Genomic DNA, 23899 nt, shown 5'->3' on the forward strand with positions numbered 1-23899 from the left:
GCTGGGGGGCGAGGAGGGGCTTGCACAAATGCTTCTTCCTACAGTTTGGTTTTGTTTGTTTTTAAAACAAGGTCTCAAATGGTGAATACAAAATTAATTCTATACTCCACTCAAACAGATGACTAAGCTACAGAACCAACACTGGCAGAACAAGACAACTGTTTATTGCAGAATACTATATAAGGAGTTGAAGGCCTAAAAAGATTTTTCAAGCGAGAGTCCCACCCCAGATCTGCAATGCTTACCTATGAACAGCCTAGCATCAACATTTGGGTATTTGCCAAGGAGCTTTTTGCAAACATCAATAGCTGGATCGTCATGATCTTGTACGCAGAGTAGTACTTCATACTAGTAAAAAAGAGAAAAACGGAAGTGTACACAAATGGTTTTTTTACACACACACACAATATCAGTTAAGCTGAGGGAATAAAGCTTAATGGCACACCAAACTGAAAAAATACAGAGCACTGCTATAGAATTGAAAAAAACTAACCGGGTTGTTTTACATTTAAATAAGACTTTTTTTAAATGTGCAACCACATGCTTGTGAAAAGAACCCAAGCCCGTGTCCCTATAAGCTGTTGTCATTAAGAACATTCATTTTCCTGTTATTGGAAAAGTTTTTACTGGACACAAAACAAGACATTCTGGTACACACAAAGGGTAATATTTTTTGTTTCACTGCTATTTTTGCTCACGTATGAATCTTAAACCTGAGTTTACACTTTATGAAATTACAGTACACAAAATATTTAAAGAAATGATGATACAAGCCATGAAAGCATCAGCTTCCACAGCAGACCAAGCAATCTGTATCTTGCCTTTCTGTCAACACACATTAATTCCCAAAATGCAGTATGTCAGAAATGTGTTGGAATATGATCTTTACCAATAGAGCCTGTAATACTCTGAATGCTTGCATGTCAAAACAAGGAAGACACTTAAAAATGGAATTCACACAGGCTGGGTTCTTTTTATACCCTTAAGGGAACCCCGGATGATATTAACACAAGCTTTATTGTACACCAAACTGCATCTTCCTCTTCTTTACTTTGTAGATGCATAATGTAGATGTAGATGCACAGAAGATAATCCTTTGAGACCAGTAAATGTGTACCTAAGCACATAATAAAGCTCAGGGACATGCATCTTGCCATATATGTATTTTCCTCATCAACAGAAAAACAGTTAGAAAAACTATTAAGTGTTAATGGAAAAATGTAGCTGTTTCAGCAGTCAATCTACATGCTTATTACATGAACTACAGACACTAGGGTGAAAAAATTGCATTTTAAGAATCACTCAACCTAATGTTTTGAGACAACTTTACAAGCTTTAAAGGAGATATTTGTTTCTGCATTTGCAAGAGATTCCCTAAATGCTCCTTACTTGACATAACCTTCCCCTCTCCCTGGTCAAATGGCTGAAGTATTACAAGAAGTTAATAGTGCTCCATACAAAGAATGACATTCAGAAAATTTAGATCTCTGATCAAGATACCTAGGGGCCATTTTTACAGACCAAAAATTAAAAATTCAGCTTAAGAACAATATTGTTGTTGAATCGTATTTACAATTTCTGTGCCAAATGAGAAGTTCCAACTACTGATCAAGATGGTTATTTCATTCTCCCTCACACTGTTTTAACACCTACTTGAAGTTTATTTTATGTAATCAAAAATTAACCTGAATCTCAAGAGCTGTCTGAGTTCAGTGACAACCATCTCTGATGTTTCCATTCAGTAAGAAGTAATGTTTTTACAGTATTGGATGAAATAAATGGAATAAATACATTCTTTCAAGAAAAAAAAAAAAGAGATAGAGACAAAAATACAGCAATCAAAAGTTCATTCAGAATGTTGTGGAAACTTAAAGTCATTAAACAGTAAGTGGTAGTTAGTAAGACTTGGTCTAGCACTACAGACTACCAGACAAGCACGTTTATGTCTCAGAGTGCAAGCTTAAAGCCTGTTAGCCGAAAGAGTCAGTAGTATTTGTTTCCTATTATTTTTACCAACATAAAAAGTTGAATTTAAAAGGTGAAAGACCTGTCTCATTAAGCAGGCAGGTCCTTCCATTATTATAAAATGGTCCTGACATCTTGTACATCATGAAAATTACCAACTGAAGAAATTAGCGCTTTATTGCTGATTCAATTAAATAAGCAAAAGAACAATTATTTTTGCTGGTAACTTGTAAAATTAATCTTCCATCCACAGTTGCAATGACATTTCTATATTCACAGTCTGAAAGAAATTCAACGAGAAAGAACAAAAAGCTTTGACATGCCAACATTTGTACAGAGAAAAATTCTTTTTCACAGTAAATAGTCTTTGTGTGCAGTAACAGATTAAAAAGATACAAGGTATATGACTAAAGCAGAAGAAATACGAAGATGCTTATCTACACAAACATTAGAATCAGGTTCATTTGGATATAACAGGAATGGGGAAATTTCTGCCAAAATTTCAACATGCATAGTAGGTAAAAACAATTGTATTTGTAGTCAAGTGTTCGGATGCTCATTAAAGTCACAGAACATCTTAAGGTCTTGTTGCAACCTTTCTGCATTGTTTGCAACATTAGCATATACGAGCATATATGAGAATGCCTCAAGTGTGCTTTAATTTATTTTGGCTACACTTAACCTTTATTGCGCTTTTCAGTGAGTCAAAGGATTCAAACCTGCATGCCTCAAGCTTTTCAAAGGCCATGGATGTCATTACAAAAGAACAATCCAATTTTTAGTACATTCCAAGTCTTTTGTTGTTTTTTTCTGCTTTCGTTTTTGTTTTGTTTGTTTGTTTGTTTGTTGTTGTGTGTTTTTTTTTAAACCCTACCAGGCAGAGCTTTGAACTCACTCCTAAGTAGGATACACAACAAAAACTCACTGTACACCTTACCCACGTCTTTGGCCTTCTACACATGAAGGAACAGTATCAGAAATGGTTTTGAGAAAAACTGAGAAAAAAAGTCTTTATATCTCCTGAGTTCAAAATCTTGATATGTAGTAGGAATAGCGTGTTTTCCACACATAGTAGCATAAACCAAGTAGCGAAGGATGCAGCAAGCATTTCTCCTTTATGCTGTACGGTCCTTAAAGCAAGGACAGACTCTGACACTTATCACTTATATTACTTATCACTAATATTACAAAGTCAAACAGTGTTCAAGAGCAAATGGAAGCTTTTATTAATTATTTATTTTCCAGCAGTGGCTAAGTGGCTTGGAGACTGTGCACCTCAACAGTTGTTTATATAGGACAATCTCAACATTGAGCAATTCTTTGTTATTAATGTCTAGAGTATGTTTTATTCCCAAGTCTTAGTCATGTTTCTTCATAAGCAGCTTTTTTAAGAGCAATAAATATTGTCTGGAACACATAAAACATGTAATTATGCATTAGCTGTGGAAGGAAGAACAACTCACTATACAATCAAGTTGAATAGTTTTAGCACAAACAATTGATATCAGTTTAGAAGGCAGAAGAGGAAAGACTGTAAATATTATACATACTTTGGGATAATCCAGTTCAAAGAAGGTTTCTAAATTGTTGATCAGATTAGGATCCACACCTTTTAACGGCTTGAGAAGTGAAACACCAGGAAGCTTGCTATACGGCTGTTTATCTGTAGCTTTCTTATTTAGGTGAAGACGTCTGTAAGAGAAATAACATACCACCATAAAAAAATGTAAATATGCTAGAGAACTCTATTCAAAATACAGTAAACACCAAGAAATTTGGAAGTTAAAACTGCTACAAAGCTTGGTTTGGTCAGCATTTTTAGACCTGATGACAGTTGACATGTCAGAGGCAATGTCCAAAGAACTTTAGTGCTGAATAGGTTAAATTCAACCTTGTTCAACTTTTTATATATTTCAGATAAACTTCCAAGCAGTACGCATTTTGAACAGTGAAAGTATCACTTTTTGCAATCTAGACAGGAGATGAGATTTTCCTGCCTTCCTATATAGTATGAAGAATTATTGGTATTACAATGGGATAACCAGAAAAACAACTTACTGTAAACAATAGAAGAAAAAAAAAGTCATGTTATTTTTCCTATACTAAATCATGCAAAACTTAAATCAAGCTGAAAGCACGGGGGAAAACTGATCAGCAGAATCAACAGTTAAACATGTCCGAGAAAAGTATGGCTATCAACTGTAGTATAAATATCCTAAAAATTAGATACCAGACTTGGTCAGAAGCATGGGTAAACTGAGAAAAAAATCTAGACTATCACTAATATTTCAGCAATAAATATACAAAGTAAAATTTAAAACCATGCCACAACTCACTATCATGAATGTTTAATTCTACACTCTTGTGTGAATTAATGCAAAATTAAATTCTAAGATCTCAGCGGGCCAGAACACAATAAAATTTTAATGAAGTAAATATGTAATCTAAGTAACAGCAGAAAAAAAGTATTTGCTGAAACTTAACATTTGCAAATTACTACAATATCAATCTTTTCAAAATGAGTTCTAATCTACTGTACGCTGCAGTTTTCTCTAAAAACATGCTTAGTACTCAGACTGAAATAATATTTTATATTAAAAATTTTTACACTTCACAATTCACAAGATGCTGCCTAAAAAAGAGAATAGGGTGGTTGTCCACTGAGTGCAACTCATCCCGGTTAAATGGCAAAACAAGAGGTCATGTTCCTAAGCAGCTTGCTCCTGAAGAATGTGCCTGATCAAGGGAAGTTACTGATCTACTAAGAAGCTCCACTAAGAGATTCCAGTAGTTCTTTATAGTTTTTCCTGAAACAGGACAGCAACATCCTCACGTGTTATTTCATCTGCTTCCACAGCACGCTCCTTTAAACTAGTTTTGCAGCTGGACACCAGAGGCTCAGCGCAGAGAGAACCGCATGGCCCAGAAGACAGAAAGACAAAGATGATGTCCTCACGCTGTCACCAAGTCTGAGCCTGGGCACTGCAGAGGTGAACCAAAATAGTCTTGCAGAACAATTAACAGAGAAGGGACAGTCAGACCGAAATAAGGAAGGTAATAGTTTTACCAGTTCAGAAAGCTACCACAATGATTTCCTTGCCAATTTTCACATAAACATAATGCCCTTGTTTGCTGTTAAGTCTGGTATGAAGGGAGAGCAAATAATGCAACTTTGAAAAGGAAGAATAAGAGGTACATAAGGCAAAAAAACAAAAAAAATCCATTTTAAATGGACTGTATCAATGCACACATAAGCTTTGCATACCAAGGCAAAATCCTTAAGAAATGAAGGGAAGAGAAGAGTGAATGGAGAGAGGTAAGGAGAAGACAAAAAACGAAGAAAGATTTGTGGCAGGACTGTGACGGAGAATAAGCAGCAAGTGACAGAACTGCAGAACCTCGCCAGGCGTCACAGCACAAGCCATGCTGACATGCAGGACCACACGGGTGATTGAATTACATAAAGAAGAGCCTACACGTGCTGCGAGTCAGGGAAGCCCTAGAAAACCTGCAAAGGAGGCATGTGGCGTTACCAGGATCCATCCAGCTACACAACACCACAGACAGGGAATTTTAACAGAGCACAGTTCAGTAAGGTCGCACCGCCTGTAGCTCGCCATCCTACAAGCAAGCCGTCAGATCACCCGCTACTTGTCACGCCACACTGAAGCAGCAGCAGCATTTTACACCGATACGGACTGTTTGTGGGTTGACATAACCTGAACAAGAATGGAAGCGCTGCAGCTGAAAACCTATCATCACCGGAGAAACTGACCAACCATTACGGGAAATAAATTAAAATACTCAGGGCTAGCATTTAACAGGGTAGACAAAATACTAGGACAAATTAGAACAACATTTTCAATGCAGATCTATTCTAAATGAAGCCATGTGCTACAGACCATACACAGTAAGGTTAAGATGAATTAGTAAGTGAAGTAATACTTTTGAGCACAAACTTGTACTTACGGTGGTTTAGTGCTCTCAGACAGGTCTTATGATCACAGTGGTCTGTTACCACAGAGCATGTATAGCAGTAAAAACAATAAAGGAAGGCAGTCCCTTCCAAGTTTGTATCACTTATATTATTCTGCATTGAAATTAACCCAGAGCAGCCACAAAGACACTACTCAGATGTACTTGCTTAATAGATTTTTTCTCTACCCCTGCTTAATGCAGTAAGCTGCAGAAAAGCACTGCTACACCAAGGAATCAGTAACAGCTTTGAACTCCAAAACAGGTGCTGATAAAGCAATATTTAAGGCACTTTCAGGTCCTGAGTGTGAATGACCAGCAGCCAGGTTACCTGGGCACCTTTCACACTGTCACGTTAAATGCATCAGCCTGTGATCCTTAGGTAACAAAGCTGTGAAATGTATTCTACACTCTGAAGCCGGGAGCGGGTTGGCAAAGAGAAAAGCAGCAGGGTGGACCACTTGGTGGGTAAGGAATTGGACTGACGGTCACACTCAAAGGGTTGTGGTCAAGAGCCCAACGTGGAGATCAGTGACCAGTGGAGTTCCTCAGGGGCCAGTACTGGGACCGATGTTGCATAATGTCTTCGTTGGTGACAGAGGCAGTGAAATTGAGTGCACCCTCAGCAAGCCCGATGATGACAGAGCCGTGTGGCGCAGCCGACACGCAGGAGGGAAGGGATGCCATCCAGAGGGACCTGGGCAGGCCTGAGGTGGGCCTGTGCGAACCTCATGAGGTTCAGCAGGGCCAAGTGCAAGGTCCTGCACCTGGGCTGGGGCAATCCCAAGCACAAACGCAGGCTGGGAGGAGAATGGATTGAGAGCAGCCCTGAGGAGAAGGGCCTGTGGTTGTCAGTGGATGAGAAGCTCACATTGCTGGCTCATGTTGTGCTTGCAGCCCAGAAAGCCAACCGTGTCCTGGGCCGCATCAAAAGCAGCGTGGCCAGCAGGATGAGGGAGGTGATTGTCCCCCTTTACGCAGCTCTCATGAGACCCCACCTGGAGCCTGCGTTCAGCTGTGGGGCCCCAGTACAAGAAAGACACAAGAGTATTAAAATGAGTCCAGAGGAGGGCCACGAGGATGATCAGAGGGCTGGAGCACCTCTCCTGCGGAGACAAGCTGAGGGAGTCAGGGGTGTTCAGCCTGGAGAAGAGGTGTTCCAGGCCAGGCTGGATGGGGCTTTGGGCAGCCCGGTGTGGTGGGAGGTGTCCCTGCCCATGGGACAGGGGGGTGGAATTAGATGGGCTTTGAGGTCCCTTCCAACCCAAATCAGCCTGCGGTTCTGTGATTCTATCCTATATTATCCAAGGAACATCTGCAAAACTTGGAGAAACTTAGCTCCTTCACATGACAATTAACCCACAGAAGCAACAGTAATCCAGATTTTTTTTCTCTCAGAGGTACAACAGCTTTGAAAGGCAAAATCCAGGCTACTGAGTTATCACTGCGCAGCCCACTACATGATGAATCCTTGCTAACCTGTATCAAGCCAAATCAAACCTTTTCTCCCACCCGCTTAAGGCAAGGAGAATACTCTAGCAAATGCAAAAGGCTTGCTAGCATGGACTGCTGGGTCTCTATGGCTATTAAAAGCAGTTAAAAAAAAAAAAACAAAAAACTCTTTATTCATTTATTTCAGCCTTCCCTCCGCAGCTACTTTATTTTAACAATTCACGCATTTGGTGCAAAAACATCATTCTTCGCCACAGACTGGCAGCAGATCCTGCAATGCTACAAGCCAGCACTAACAAGGCCTGGGGAGGGCTGGAGACATCCCTTGGAGGCTGTGGTTGCACAGGCAGTTGAGATAGCCTAACAGATCATTACTTTTGGAAGAGGCTGCTTTCCCTGCTTGTAATTCTGAATTCACACAAACAAACACACCCTCTGGTCAGTTTCCATCTTAGTCAGCTGAATCATTTCACACAGGGATTTGTGGAGAGCAGGATCTGCTATGGAATACCAGATCCAGGATGAGAGCATGAGAAATAAAAGGGAGATGGTTCCTCTTCTTTTGGAAGCAGAAAGGTAAAAAACAGGAGTTTGCCATATTTAAGAACATGGGCATACATACTACACTTGGAGGTCTAAAACTGTTCTTTTTTAGGGTCCTCCCTCGACTGCAGAAGGATTTGAAAACTGCAAAACAGATCCATAAGCAGAAAACATCACCTGTGGCCACTCCCAACAAGCAAACAGAATTCTTCTTTAAGCAAGAACTGAACACCTGGATCTTTTTCCAACCTTACTCCCCTAGACTGCAGTTTCATAAAATCGCTGAACCAGTTTAGGTGCAGGCTACTGCTTAGAAGGCACTCCCTCTCTCCTCATTTTCCCTCTTTTTCTGGGACGTGCTGAGCTTCTCATGGTGGTTCTGACACTTGTCTGATCCCACAGTGACCCAGCTGAGGTACTTAAACCACCACGAAACTGTTATTCCATTCATAATGTCAGCATTCTGTCAATGTAATTTAGCAAGCATACACTGTGAAAGGATGGGCAAGATGATCATGCAGCTTCACTAACAGCAAAGAGAAGGTTCCCCTGGTGTTCCTTCTCTCCCTCACTTCTGTCAACGCCAGCCAAACGAGACATTGCGCCAGTACTGATGCCCGTGCAACCCTGCTGTGAGCTGCTTCGACTCACTTCAACAGAAAATTAAACCTGAAGTGGGAGGGGAAAAAAAAAAACAACCTGTTTTCTGCCAAATTAATGTTGGACTGCCTTAGGGAATGGCACAATAAGCTCCAGAGCGTGTTTGGAAAGGCGGCTGTGAACACGCTGCCAGGATTGCAGGAGAAGAGGAGGAATATGGTCTCCTTTCTCCCCTGGCTTCAGCAGGCTTCCACAAGGGCTGAGGTGCCCATGGAGGGCTATGTAGTGCCTCAGGGCCAGAGCAGGACCCATGCCACCAGGAGCACAACCTCTTCTCTGGAAGCATGTGCAGGGATGAGGGTCAGTCCCCTGAAAACTCCTCCACAGCTGGCTGTCACAGAAGTTGTCCTTCACAGCATCCCTTCCCTTGCAGCTTGCTCCCTGTCCTTACTCGCCCACCAGAAAGGGCTAACCAGTATCAGCTGCCAGGAGAAAATGTCTCTGCCACTCACAAGCCACACACAGGGCACGCCACTCTTCTTCCTCGCGTGGCTGAAAGGAAGAGACTTGGCCTCAGAGAAGTGAGGTGGTGGCAGCTCGCACACCCCTGCCTGGTGGGGACCAGCCCCTCACCGAGGGGACACGGAGTCATCTCCCGGCCTCACATCCCAGGCAGAGGGCACAGGGCCACACGGCCAGCCAGCCCACACGCGCACTGGTCCCAGCTACACAAGTGCCCAGCAAGAGGAAGGTGCAGAAACGCGCTGCCGGGAAGAGGGGGAACAAGACTTCCAAGAGGAAACCCCAACGTCATGTTTGGTGTGACTGTTACTGTAATAAAATGCACGTCACCCAGCCGTGACAGAGTGCTCGGAGATGGGAGAAGTCCCTTAGGAAAAAGTATACTGAAATCGTGATGGGGAGGTGCAGTGAAGAGAAACGGTGTAAAAAACTTGAAACAAGCTCCAAAGCAGTGAGAGTGAAAATGCTTTCCACACACACTCACGAAAAACGTAGAAGAACGGAATGAGGTATAACCTGGGCTGTGATAATTACACTTTTTCAGGAGGTAAATGCTTTCAGAACACAAACATTAATTTGCTCTTCCTGTTCTGGGAATCAGGAGCTCAATTAGCAGGCAGCGAAGACAAGTATAACCATACAATGCAAAACAATAAAAATCTTATCTAGCGCAATTTAACATTTTTAACTTCAAGCCCTCAAACACAGCTGAAACTGCCTGAGAAGCACTTTCTGAACAGCTTTAACATGTTATCACAAAAGTCACATTTAGCACAGGCAATCCATAAGGTGGTGCAGTCTTTTCAAAGGTGGGGTCTTGGATTTTTATTTATTTTTTAACTTCATGTTTGAAAAAAGCTGAAGCAGAAAAAAAAAAAAAAACAACTTATCTTTTGGAAATAAGTAAGAGCAAACACTCTAGATCTCAACTGAAAACCTCTAGCAAACACCCCCTTTTTTAATCTAGAATTTCCTTCCCTACTCCCCTCTCTTATCCCCACGCCCACAAGATAAAAGGGAAACAATCAGGCTCCCATACAATAGGTTGCAGTTAAACATAAAGGGAACCCTTTTACCATCCAAATCCTAGGTCGTGCACAATTTGCCGAGCTGAACCGACGACATGTGCTTAACAAAAGCTCCGCGCATTGTCTACACCGCAGCCATTACTGGATCATAGCAAGCACTAAAATGAACACAGCTCTCCTAGAAGCCTACCTGCAGGCTGCCATCAAAATAGCAACTCATGCCCTGTTTCTGCTTTCCCACACCCTCAGCCGACCGGTGGTTATAAAGCAGTCAGGGCCACAGGATAAATTGGATCAGCCAGCTGATCAAACTGAGAACTATCCCACAGAAAGAGCTCGTTGCTGATCTGAGTCACCCTGTAGCCACATGCTCGCTAAAGGCAGATTAGAACGGCAGAAATGTTTAGAAAGGTGTAGGGGTAGGAGTGGATTTAGATTACCCCTTTGGGCAGCAAATTAAGAGCCAGCGAGGCACAGAAATAGAAGCGCTTTTTGATGCAGACTCCTTGCAACAAGCGATAGGCAGCTTCAGAGAACTGCATCCCGTGTTTTATTTATGAGGGCACCTCCAGTGGATGGCAACAGCTCTGGGCCAGGTGAACCACTCACAGCAGTAAGGGCTTAGCACAGAACCGAGTCCCCAAAGCACAGTATGAAAATTTTAAACAAAGCTTTACAAGATTTGCACTGTGAGATAATTCAGTTCGCTTTTCTGACTTATTTTGTAATTCTGTAGGGAGAAAATAGCTCATCACTATTAATTTCATAAGGGACAAGTTTAAACGACAACATCGTTTTCTAAACATTAAATAATGTGCTTCCTACAGACACGTTGCTCCTTACTGCTCCTGTTGTGCCACTCAGCATCATTTTCCATTTTCTTCTCCCCAAAAGCTTCCAAAACAGTTAAATGCAAGTAACAGAATTGTAGTAATGACTGACCAGAGAAGGCACGAACAAATCAAAGACATATTGCGTCAATACTTTTTTCCTTATTTTAGTGGTTGACAGTCCCTTTTTTTTAATTAACTCATTTGCAAATGTTTCCAAAGTACAAAATAGAAGCAGAAACCTCACCCAAACACCAATGTACTCAAGTCTGAACACACGGTCCCAGTCCCTCCTTGTATCAACTAAGATAATAAAAAAGCTACACACCTTGTCTGGCCTACAGGGCTGTCAGTGCTCTCTCTGCAAGTGTCTTAAGGGACCTTTAAGACTTTCCAATAAAGAAAGCAATTATGAAAACCTTCCAAAGAAAACATTAGAGTAATTTCTATACTCAACACAATATTAAAGGCTTCAGAAAAGTAATCCCCCCACTCCCTCAGCAGATGGGAACCAGAAAAACTATCTTGGTAAGTTTCATCTGTCTTCTGCACAAAAAAAGCCACAAAAATATACACACAACACTTTGGTCACAGACCCTCAAAAAAAAAAATTCTTTCCTTCACTGCTACATGATCTACGTAAAACAATCTGCCTGGAAATGCTGTTGTGAAACATGTGCATTTCACCTCCCCTTTAAAAATGTTTGAAAGGGGACATGGAGCGTCTTAATTTTGAAACACCTCACTAGTATTTCAAAAGGTTGGTGGGTACAGCCCTCGCCGCAGCATCTCAGCCACTGGCTGTACCACCTTGTTCTGTGGAGTCAGGCAAGCGAAAAGCCAGCAAAAGACTCCTGCAGCCTGAAAATCCTGTCTGCTTCCTCCACTCCCCCAGCCCAACACGTGTCTGCGAGGATGAACACGGGAAGAAGAATTTCTCACTTCACCATGCGTGCTCTCATGAAGGAGACAAGTCTGAAAGCTTTCTGCTTTACCTCTGAGTCTTACTCCAGCAAAGTCTGCAAGAAAAACATGTTTAGGATTAAAAAAATTATTTTGGCAGAAAGCGCTTAAGACACCTCCTCAAAAATAGCCCTGCATATTGACTAAAATCTAATTCTCAGCATCTTGATTTTGCTTCAAGCAAGGTATGCATACGGCCAGAGAAATATTTCTTCAAAATGAAGGATAGCATGCTGTCATTATCGAACCATAGCAACAATCATCTGAGAATTCATTATTATACAGACAGAATGAAACAACACCCCAGAACAAGCACTTAAAAATAGGATACTTGCAAACATGAAAATTGGTGTTTCTTTACCTAAACAGGTTCCTTCTCCACGGACTATGCTGCTGACACAGAGCTGAGAAGCCTTACCAAGGGGTTAAAAAAAAAACAACAAACTAACAAAACGAACAGACTTTGGTTTTCAAAGAGGTATTTCTGAAGAGGGGAACAATTAATGGTCTGAAATAGACCAAACCAACTACCAGCATCAACTGGCAGCAGAGATGTGTTGTTAGTTATCTGGCCATTTTAATTAATATAAAAAAAAAAAAAAGGTTATTCCATTGGAGCACCTGTGAAGTCAAACTGCTTCAAGAAATACAGTTTCAAAGCAATAAAGTTACAAGCAGCACTGCCAAGACAGTCTAAGCCTTTTTCTTAGTACAATACTTCACTGCGGCTTTCTGCATTTGTCTACGCTTGTAAACGTGTTTTACCTTACTTGCCCAGAAGACAACATAAGACTTGTTTTATGCATGCTACAACCTCAGTAATTTGACTCAAGGTATGAATTAGCTCAAGCCAAGAACGAGAAGGTATAATCTAGCCTCGATCTTTATCAACTATAAGTAACGTATTTAAGAAAATGCAAACTATTCACCTTGCAATAACCAAAAATTAAAGGCTTTTTTGATCTATTGCAAAATATTTAAAGTACATTAATTATTTTTCTAAACCATAGTCTTCAGTAAAATGCAAGACCAATGTTAGGTGTATCAAAATCACAAAACTTCTTTCAGTTATGAGAAAAAAATTACAATCCCAGTGAATTTGACTACTTTTAACATGACTTTTTTTGACTTCAGGAGTGCTCTAGCAAACCAGAAATACTAGTTACATACTTTGCATGCCACACAGGAGTTCTGACAAATTCCACAAATTCACTCTCAAAGTCACTTGTCATTGCCATCTACCACCTTCTACCTACACAACTCTACACACCCTGCTTAATCAAGTTACATCTTTATGGCAAACTTTGGTTTACATACAGCCTCAGCTTCTTTCCACTTTTTTGAAATCTTGATAACCTTATGGTAGCCAGCACGCAGAATACATTCTTCCTCATCCCACTGCTCAGCTTCTTCCTCTGCAGCTGGCACGCAAGGCTGGATGCTTCTTTGCCTCAAAGACCTCCACTTACACCGGTAACACAATCCATTTCGCTTCCTTTAACCTAGTTTTATGCCTTACACACTCCAAGTCTTGCAGCCTTCCATCTTTCCTTTCCACACTAACCATTCACCAAGCAGACGTGGTTGGCTCTAACAGCGCACTTGTCACATTTATTGCACCACCACCACTCCTCTTTCTCAACACATTGAGGATATCATCCACAGGTTTGCCACAATTGCTCTCCTTAAAGCCTACCCTAGACAGTCTTTAATTTTAGCTTTGGATTCTACCAAACCACTCACGTTAAGAGCCTCCAATATTACACTGCCTCCTCAAATTTTATTACCTGTACCTTATCCTCCTGACTAAAAACATTAAAAAAAAAAAAGGAAAGAAAACACAGCTTTCTAACTGCCTACAACATCATGGCTTTTCTCCTACATTGTTACTGCTCTCAGATTTCTGGTTCTGCGCTGGTTTGCTTTCCTTCCTTTTAGTCTGGAACCACTCACTCAACCACAACTTTATTATACATAACTCAAAAATTAACTCCTGCCTTCTCCAGGTCTGTCTTTCCCTACAGATTATCTAAAATTAAGCCTGGTGACCACGCAGCATCTGGTAAATTTAAAGTTGTTTAAAATTGGCAACATGTACAACTTCCGTCCTCCACACTACCTCCATCCCAGTCAGTCCGTAGGTAATAGGAACCAGTAACACAGCCCGGAAAGCTGCTGGCTTTCTGTGCTGCCACAGGTAACGCTGCTGCTTCAGGGGCCATGTGTTGTCCACCAGCACCCCCAGGTCCTTCTCTGCAGAGCTGCTTCCCGGACAGCCGGCCCCCAGCCAGTGCTGATGCATGGAGCTATTCCTTGCCATGTGCCTCGACGGAGCTTCTTGAGGTTTCTCTGGGTCCATTTCTCCAGCCTGCCCAGGTCCCTCTGAATGGCGGCACGACCCCCTGCTGTTTGCTGATACCTCCCATCGTCCGTGTCTTTAAATGTTGGTTTTCCTGTTCCTCATGAGCAGTTCTGCTTTACTTCACATCTTGGCATTGCTGTCCCTCAGATTCCCCTCTCCTGCAATGCTGTCATTCCCTCGCCAGGTAAAAGCCACCCAACAAGCTGTAAGGACGCAGCACTTGCAGCAAGTACCTTAAGGTTGCTGCAGAAAGCAGGGTCCAACCTCCATGCACAGATTAGGGGAGAGGGTTGTGCGGAGAGAGTAGGAAGATAAAAGTGTCACCCAAGATCAAACAGAAGTTTCAGGTAACTGTTCAACTTCTCCGAGTTCTCTAGTGTCCCTCTTTGTGGTCAAACACGCAAGTTCTGTTTTTGCTTGCTTTCAACCCTCTGCATTTTTGCAGAAAGATTACTAATGGAGATCATGAGCTTGCTCCATTCTCTGTTCCACACAGACGAGACCACAGATGACAATCTACTATTAAAGTTACCAATGTTTTAGATCAGGTTTGTTTGTCATCAGCTACGTAACTGGAAAAACTATTCACCTGCATGGAAAATTTCAGCCTAAATGGTTCAAGTTCAATAAAGACTCATCTGAGTAGCGAAGAAAAACAAACCCAAGAACAGACAGAGCATTCTGCATGTGCTAGAAATCTTCCAGCCATTTCCTGGAGGAGCTCCAGCGCACATTTCTCAGTTTTCTGTTTGATTACCAACAAGAGGGAAGGGTACCTCTCATCTCAGAAACAGGTATTTGCATTATCTCTAGGAAAGTTTATCCAAATGTTAGCTCGCTTATGCCTGGCAGTACTTGATAGCACGCCTCCTCCCCTCGATGCTTCTGTCTGAGGACTGCCTCTGAAGCAGTGCCACAAACCAAAAAAAAACGCAGCCCTGTCACAGCAAAGGGAATTACTACTGCTCATCCATCTCCTTTGGTCAATCTGTTGCCAGACACTGACAGTGGAAAAACCAAGACAGCCCAGAGGAAGGAGCCCCGTGCCAACAAGCAAAAAGGTCAGAAGGACAAGAGCAAGGATGTCAGCGCAGAGCAGGGTAGGACTGGACACAAATCATCGACTGAGCAGCAAGGGAGGGACAAACAGAAACACAGGGGGACAAGACAATAAGGTATGGACAACAGAATTGTTGTTTTAAGAAGGAAAGGTCACAGATGCTCTACAGTAACATATTATTAACCCAAAGATCAACATGACTTCATAAAAAGCAGAAATCAAACACCAGCTCTGCTGGGGGAGAAGGGAGCTGGTGTTTGTTTAGAAGAAAACTTGATTTTTCTGTATCTTTGTAAACTGAACTTCATCCTTAGATGCACACGATTCACACTAGGGGTATTAGATATGTTTTTAGTTAGCTTTAGGAGTTTTACTACATTTATGTTTCTGGAAGTCTTGGGTTTCACTCAGACAAGGCATAGTGTGCCTAATTATACCTAAATACTGCATGAATGCAGAATTTGTTTTTTATCATTGAATACTGTTTAACATACAGACATTTTAATTATAATTAAAAGCTAAAAACAGCTAATGCAGTTATCAATTAAATGATATGGCAGTATCTTTCCCACTCATACCTGGAGAACCAGCACAATGAACAACTTGTGTGCGAACTGACTATGGATCCCTTGTTAAAAAAAAGAAACTAATTTAAATGAGGTGCTGTAATTAGAATTGCTGCTGACAGCAGATACAAAAACAATGGAGACTCAGGGCTGGAACACGACTCCATGAGTCCAATTTTGTGGACCAGGAAAACAAAGCAGGAAGTTGCAAGCAGGTTAAGAGATTTTGTGAACTCGCACTGGCAGAGTTCAATGCAGTTCACCAGAGACAAAACATCTTAGAAGATGTCCTATCCTCTCTTTGGTCCCCAAAATACATTAGCAACACACCTCTGTGTGGCATACAAGTTGAAACAATCAAGTCAAGTTATTCAGGGAACTATAGAACATAAGCTTTCTTTCGTTTCTAGACTAAAGCCGGAAGATATAGTAGGGAAACAGATCAGGTTATGCTTAAGTAAGGCTTTTTCTTGCTTCTGCAGACTTTGTTTGCCAGTCTTATTTTAGAAGCGACACAAAGTTCAGAAAACTATCATTATTAAGCTAGAACCATCTATTTTGAAATACTGTCAAAGCAGCAAACCCGCTGCCACAGAATTTGCCAGTCAGTTATTCAGAAATACAAGATCTGTTAGAGTGCCATAAACCCTGAGAAAGCAGCTTTAGTTGTTTTTATTTTTTTCCCCATGATTTAAGACAATTTCTGTTCCACTGTTTGAACGTCTTCAGAATTGTGGTGAGGCATCATTAATTTAACATTGATATTTTAGCAGCCTTGAAATAAATTAAGATTTACTCCTCGGTCTCCTGAATGACACTTCAGGCGATATTGTAAGATCCTTTTTCCTTATTGCACATCACATGCGTTCCTTCCATTTCAGACATAGCTATAGGTTTGATTTTAGTTCTGAAAGTCTGTTTTAGCTGTCCACACAGCTTCAGAAGGTTTCAGAATTGGTATACCCAGTAACCTCCAGCACTGAACTCCCACTGGATCAGTCAGTGTCTCCACCCCAATTCAAGTAGCTATACGCATGCAAGGGTCTTGCCCAAGGACCCAAGCTGGGCATGAAGGATATAATCTCAAACAGGTCAGTCATCACTGCCTTATTACACAGAGCAAATACATGCAAACTGCCCTTTACCTAATTACTAGCAATAAAAAACTGCCATTTGGCCTGTGTTCATTTCATTTACTCCACTGAGTCAGTGCTACACAGAGAGCACCCAGCGTATACTGGTTTCATAATCACATACTTGAAACAATTTACCAATATCATCTTTTGACTTAATAGTGGGGCTGTCTGAATTTCACTGCTCCAGCCCACCTGCTTATTTCGAAGGAACACGAAATCCACCAAACCTACTGCACTTTTTATAAATCAAACCCATTCACAACGGGGAAAGGTGGTAGGGGAAAAAGCTGTCAAGAACCAAACTGACAGTTGTACATGATTCGTACCCCATGCAGCAAGTGCTTTCATGGGAGAACAGACAGTGGACGTTCTTCCTCCAACCAAAATCTTGTATATCACCCTAGATATCCAAAACCTACATCTTTTTAAAGCAACTGCAATGCAAACCAGCACCACTGAAATGCTGTTATGACCTTAACCTTGGCAACTGCTGCAAGCAATTAAAAACAAGAAAAGATTACTTTCTTAGCAGATGTATAATCCCATTTATCTAATTAATTCACACATCTTCTTAGTATGATTCCTTTTAAATCAAGCATCTAAAATGCTGAAGGGGAACCACAGCATGAGGATTGCCTTGGCCACAAAAGCTCTGCTGAGTAGTTTTAACATTATCAGTCCAGTAGCACAGATCAGCCCTTCCAACCCACCAGCCCAGCACCGCTGGACGCAGTACAGGCTGAGAACACGCAGTCCCTACCCCTATCACTTCAACAAGTGTTAAACCAACAACATCATCCACGCAAAGAGAAAATGGGAAGAGTAATTACTTTTATCTTCCTTCCTCACTTTCTGTAGTGGGTACAGTTTAATTAGTTTTCCGTGGTAAACATGAGATAATTCTGCTCCTATGCTACATCCTCTCCCTGGGATCGAGAGGAGTTTCCATGCGTAAGCAAAGACCCTTGACACCTCAGAGATCTAGGGAGAGGTGCAGCGTGCTGTACCCACTCTCCAGGACAAAACAGCCTCCACACGATGAGAGGCATTAGTAACGGCATGTGGCCACCAGAGCTTTCAGGCCACAGCACCAATGGCATACACCTTTTTGGGGTCCCTTCCTTGTAAGAATACAGCAGCAGCCGTATCCATGCCCACTGCTCCAGCTTCCCAGCACCGCCTGCTGTACGCACCCAGCATTTCTTTAATTTCACCTCCAGTGAAGGGCAGCTGAGTGGTCACACTGGGTGCAGCGGTCCCGTTTCCATATAGCTGAGGCCCTCCACCACAGCTTGCCGTCTGGTCACTTCAGCTACCAGCTGCTCAGCTCTGGGCAAGGGACACCCTCCTGCATTAAAGAGCCCCGCTGCTGGCCTTTCTCCAGCAGAGACAGCCAGATCTGTGGGGCCAGTCCCTGAGGAGCCCTGCTGGAAGCACGCCTTTCTCCAGGGGTGTCACAGCCCGGGGCAATCGCCCACCCAGCTGGCGAGTTCCCAACCTGTTATCGCCTTGTGCACCAAGCAGGGGTGGCACACGCAGGCAACAGGAACACCACAAATTCCCAGTAACAAAACCCAGAGCTCTGCCCAAGTTTCACAGCCATGGCACTTACTCTAGCCACTGCCCGTGTTCTCCACCAGCTACTGGAAGAGGCAAAGCAGCCTCGGCTTGGGGAATTCAACTCACTTTGAGTTATTGCCAGTTAACGGAAAATTAATCGTTGTTTTGGGTGTTGAGGAAAGAAAGCAGACCATCAAACTTCCAGAGAGGCGCCTTTTTTTTCCCCTTACCCAAACTCAGCTTCAGGCAAAGACCTTTCCTCCCCACCTGGGTTCCTTGTGCTTCCCAGCACCTTACGCTCAGTCCCTCCTGACCCACTCAGCCAGGCAATACAGGAGGCCATGGTCAGTGCATAGTCACCTTCTGCCACGCCTCGCTTCTTGTTCATTTTCCTCCTTAACTCTTAACTGTTCCCCGCTCCGGCAGGTGCACCTGCTCTGCTGTGACTCACCCACAGGTTGCACTCCCTCTGGCAGCATCCCTGCCCCACCGTGGGTTTTGCAGGGGCTGCAGTCCCTCGGGTGTCCCCTGCCCACCCTGCTCTGGTGTCACCCTCCCATGCCTACCACTGCCCACCCCGGCCATCCCTTCGCGCCTGGGTCCTGTGGCGAGGGCTGCCAGTAACATCCCCCTTCTGTACAGTCCCCTGGCTCCCCTCTCGCTACAAACCTCCTGTTTATCTTCTTGCATGTCTTCTCCCATGTCTCCGTGTGGGTCTCCTGCCCCTCGCAGCTGCCACTCTTCCTTAATTATTTATGGGCAGCGGCAGCACCGCCACACGCTCTCACACGAGAGGCTGAAGTTTTGGCATGCAAGGGGCTGTTTTGATCTGGCCCAGAGCTGTCCAGAATCAGCTGTGCCTACGGCAGTTCAGTTCGCTGCCTGTTCCCACACAGGGCACCCCTGCAGCTCACCAGTACCAAAATACTGTCATTTCTACCCAAAACAAACCAGACAGCTAGCCTTTGAGAAAGGAGATAATTCATCTGCCTAAGACCTAAATGCAGCTGAGCTACAATATGGAAAAATTAGTAGAGATTTTAAGTCATTTTGCGTGGAAAAAAGAGCACGGCAACCATGACCAAGGACAGCAGAAACAAACCTCCAGCATCCATGAGCGTAAGAGGAGCTTTGTCTTCAGCGAAGGCAGGGGTTCGTCAGGGATACCTACCACACGCGGGGAGCAGCGAGAAAGGAAGCCAGCCGAGCACAAACAGAACAAATTTAGATATTCTCTAATGCCTGCGGTGATGCAACAGCGGCCTTTCATTTCAGGGAGAGGCAGAAGCGAGGTCTTTCAGGGGGAGAGGCGCCTTCCCAGCCCCTTCCCATATGGAGGATCGCTCTGTCAAGCTGACAGGGCTGAATAAATCTGCTTTGTTTGCCAGCCCCCGGGCACCCCGCGACTCACCGGCCGGGGGACCTGCGCATACCCACACACCGCCATCATTCATCAAACCACCACTTTACCAAAATAAATTAATAAATTTAAAAACGGGAGGAGGGGGCCTCCCCACGCCGTACCCCCCGCCCCCCCCCCCCGAGAGTCAGGCGGCGGCGCAAGGTCGCCGGGCCTCAACACCGACGATTTTTTTTTTTTTAATATTATTATTTTTATAATTTTTCCAGCCCGAAGAGGGGTGTGGGGATCTGAGGGCTGAGCTGCGGGCTGAGCTCCGGGCCCGTCCCGTCCCCCCCCCGCCCCCCGCGCCCCTCGCTTACGTGTAGATGATGGACATGAAGTGCATGAGCCAGAGCACGACAAACAGGACGAGCCCGAAGATGGCGAGTCCCTCCAGGGCCAGAGCCAGCACCGCCATCCCCGCCAGCCGCGGCTGCGCCTCTGCCGTGCCGGCTGCTCCCCGTCCCCCCGCCGGCCCGGCGGCCTCCGCTCCGCGCACCGAGGAGGAGCCACCGCCGGCCCGCCCCGTCCCCGTCCCCCCTCCTCCTGCCACCGCCTTTCTGTCAGGCGCACGCCCGGCCCGCCGGGGTGGGGCGGGCGGTTATGGCCGGTACCGCGCCGCTGAGGGGCCCTGGGGCCACCCGGCCATGGCGACGGGGCTGAGGGGGGTGTCGGACCCGCGGTGTGGGGCGGGACGTGGCGGGACCCAGCTTGTGTGTGTGTGTGTTCGTTCCGCAGCTCCCCGTTGGGTGTGCGGGTGGAGGAGTGCTCGTAAATTCTCCGTAAGAACTCGGTCGTTGCTATTACAAGAGCGTGGTCACCAAAATGCACCTCAAAACTGCACAAAAATCAGGCTTCGGAGTAACTCAGTATCAAGGACTCAGGGTGTAGGGATTGAAAGCCACGGCCTCAAGTTGTGCCAGGCTGGACATTTGGAGAAATTTCTCCTCAGAAAGAGCGGTCAGGGATTGGGATGGGTTGCCCAGGGAGGTGGAATCCCCATCCTTGAGGGTTCGAGGAAAGGTTGGACGTGGTGCTTAGGGACATGGTTTAGTGGGTGACTTTGGTGGTAGGGGGATGGTTGGACCAGGTGATCTTGGAGGTCTTCTCCAGCCTTAATGACTCTATGATACTATCCACAAAGCTCACATGCTGCAGCAGAAAATGACTGATTTAAACTGAAAGCACAGCTTAAAACTGAAATGGGAGTCGGACAAATCTCTGGTAGGAACAGGCGAGGAACTGGTGTGCCTCAGAGCCAATGCTACACGGGTAGTCTGTTAGCTCCTGCTCAACAGCACTTATCATGTTAATTGTAAATCGTGGAGGCCAGCAACATACCTTTATGCTGTCTGGCTTCAGTCTTTTTCTCAGCAAAACTGTTTAATGAACTTTTCACATAAAACACATGGCCTCAGTTTTCAAATTCATTAATCACAGATTGTACCTGATTTGTAACTGTGGGTGGTAATCAATCGGTTTTTCATTTTTCTCTGTTAGAATCTAAGGATCGCGTTTATATAGGCTTAGGATCCCATCATTCTTAATGACCTTTATGTACATTTTTAAGCTGTGAATTGAATAGTAGTGCTCAGTTTTGATAGTGTCACAAGGCCAGCCAGAGAATTCTGAGTCAGTACATCCGAATCATGAAATGTATGAGCTGATATATGTAATAAACCCTTACTTGGCTGGACTTAATCTCTCTTCTGAGGCAGAAACAACCTATGCAAAATAGTATCTTGCATTAAAATATTACAGTACAGTGAATTAGGAAGATTGAGGGCCAGTCTTCAATAGTAAGTTGAGCAAATAATCACAGTTTATTAAACTTTTTCTGGCTCTGAAATATTGAGCTGAAACACTAAAGCTTAATCTTTGTCCCAGAAGGTGTTTGCATGGGAGATTATGTTGACCAGCTGCTTATTTTGCAATAGCTGTTAGGGTCAGTGGCTCCATACAAACATTCTGAGGCTTCTGTAAACTGTAGCATGTGTTTAAGAATTGTTAGAGTATAAATAAAATGAATAAAGGTTATTTACCCTGCTACTAACTCCAACTTTCAGCAAAGCATACTAATGATGAATGAGCAACCGTCACACAGTGTCATGTGGGAAAATGCCAAGCTGGCACAAGTCACTTTGGTTTAGCAGAGGACCTGTCTTTCTGCCATCCTCTCGGGGTCAGCAATTGGTCCTGCTTGCTCTGTTGTATCAAAAGGAAGAAATTCATCCTCATGAGAGGTCTAAGGTAAAAAGACCTCTCTAAGGTAAAAAGGTAAAGAAGTAAAAAGACCTCGCCTTTGGGAGACTGCAGCATCCAACACTGAAGTTGATGTCTAGTTTAATACACAAGGCCCCAATACACTTTCAGGAGGTTCACTAGGAGCATGGTGGAGAGATGTGAGGTAGGGTAAGGCCTTTGGTCTGAATAACTTCTCTAGCAAACCTGCAGTGTGGCTTCTTTCAGCAGGTATATTCAGCTTAGTGGGGGACAAAGAGTAAAGGATATGGGTTCCTGGAACAAGGGGCCATCTGGAGCTGTGGCAATTTGAAGTGATGGATGACGTGCGCCTGGTCTCCCCTTTTAGCACAGACTGTGTCGATTCACAAAGAGCGGCGTTCTTCAGCTAGTGTGAATCTGCCTCCTCCTCAAAGATGGCTCATCATGCCTCAGAGGCATGATACACCCTGGAGTTCTAATCAAATGCCTTGGACTTATGCTAATGTGTACTGTGTTTAAAAAAAAAAAAAAAAAAGGCAAGCTTTCCATGTGTTGTAGAGCTACTGCTCTTGGTTCATTCATCATTTTATTGCCAAAATATCAGTGAATTTATTTACCAGGGTTTGAGGAAAGCTTTGCTGCATACTGAGAAAAACATAGAATCATAGAAAAATTGAGGTTGGAAAAGACCTTCAAGATCATCTGGTCCAACCATCACCCTACTACCAATGTCACCCATTAAACCATGTCCCTACGCACCAGGTCCAACTTTTCCTTGAACACCCCCAGGGATGGTGACTTGACCACTTCACTGGGCAGCCTGCTCCAATGCCTGACCACTCCTTCTGAGAAGAAATGTCTCCTAATTGTTTTAATTGTTGAAGAGTAGTGCTCTTTGTTCAATTCTTTGTTTTAATTGTTGAAGAGTATGGGCATGTCGTTTCCATTTTTCCACTGGCCAGGAACATCGCCTGAATGCCAGCACTTTTCAACTATGATGGAGAGAGGCTTGGCAGCCAGTTCCCTCAGGACCCTGGGATGCATGTCTTGGGCCCCATAGACTTGTACCTCTTTAGATTCATCAGGTGGTGTCGAACCTGCTCTTCACTTACAGTGGGTGTGACTTTGCTCCCCCAGCCTCCATCTACGGGTTCAGGGAAATGAAAGACTTGGGAAGCCCGTCTACCAGTGCAGATAGACGCAAAGAAGTTGCTGAGTACCTCAGCCTTCTCCACGTTTGTCATTACCAATTACTCAGATATAGAAACTCACTCCTAATATAAGAAATTAGCCACCCATAATCGCTTACATATTACTATTTTCACTCCTCAGTCTATTTGCACAAATGTTAGAGGTGCATGGTGGCCCTCAGGGACTCCTCCTGTCACCCCAGCACAGCAGCCTGAAGGAAGCTGGGTCCTCTCTTGTGCTCTTCCTCAAGGTTCTGTGCAGAAGGGATGCCACCTCTTGCACAAGGGCTGGGAGATGGGAAAGAATCACTCACACAACCCCTGAGAATTGGCAACAGAGTTGTTTATTGCCGGGATACCTCGCAGGTGAGCCTGCGGGATGTCGGTGGTGTTTGGGGGCTCCAAGCTAATGCTTGGGATGGAGCCTGCACGACGACGAGTAGGGAGCTCGCTGGGCACTGCTACGACGCTGTTGGTGCGCTCGGATGGCAGGTAACAAAGACATGCCAGGGTAGTCCCAGG

The 23899-nt window shown here is 43.9% G+C and overlaps 1 protein-coding gene across 1 annotated transcript in view; it reads right to left on the reverse strand.

The window, feature by feature from the left end:
- Positions 1-20475, reverse strand: part of UGCG (UDP-glucose ceramide glucosyltransferase) — a 28660-nt gene extending 8185 nt beyond the window's left edge. Inside the window, exons 1-3 of the mRNA XM_066988075.1 lie at positions 20285-20475; positions 3516-3657; positions 246-348 (exon numbers count right to left, since the gene is read on the reverse strand). Of these exons, the coding sequence (XP_066844176.1) occupies positions 246-348; positions 3516-3657; positions 20285-20382 (343 nt within the window). The 5' untranslated portion in view covers positions 20383-20475. The remainder of the gene's footprint in view (positions 1-245; positions 349-3515; positions 3658-20284) is intronic.
- Positions 20476-23899: the final 3424 nt, after the last annotated feature.

The sequence above is a fragment of the Anser cygnoides genome, chromosome Z (assembly GCF_040182565.1).
Source record: "Anser cygnoides isolate HZ-2024a breed goose chromosome Z, Taihu_goose_T2T_genome, whole genome shotgun sequence".
NCBI lineage: Eukaryota > Metazoa > Chordata > Aves > Anseriformes > Anatidae > Anser > Anser cygnoides.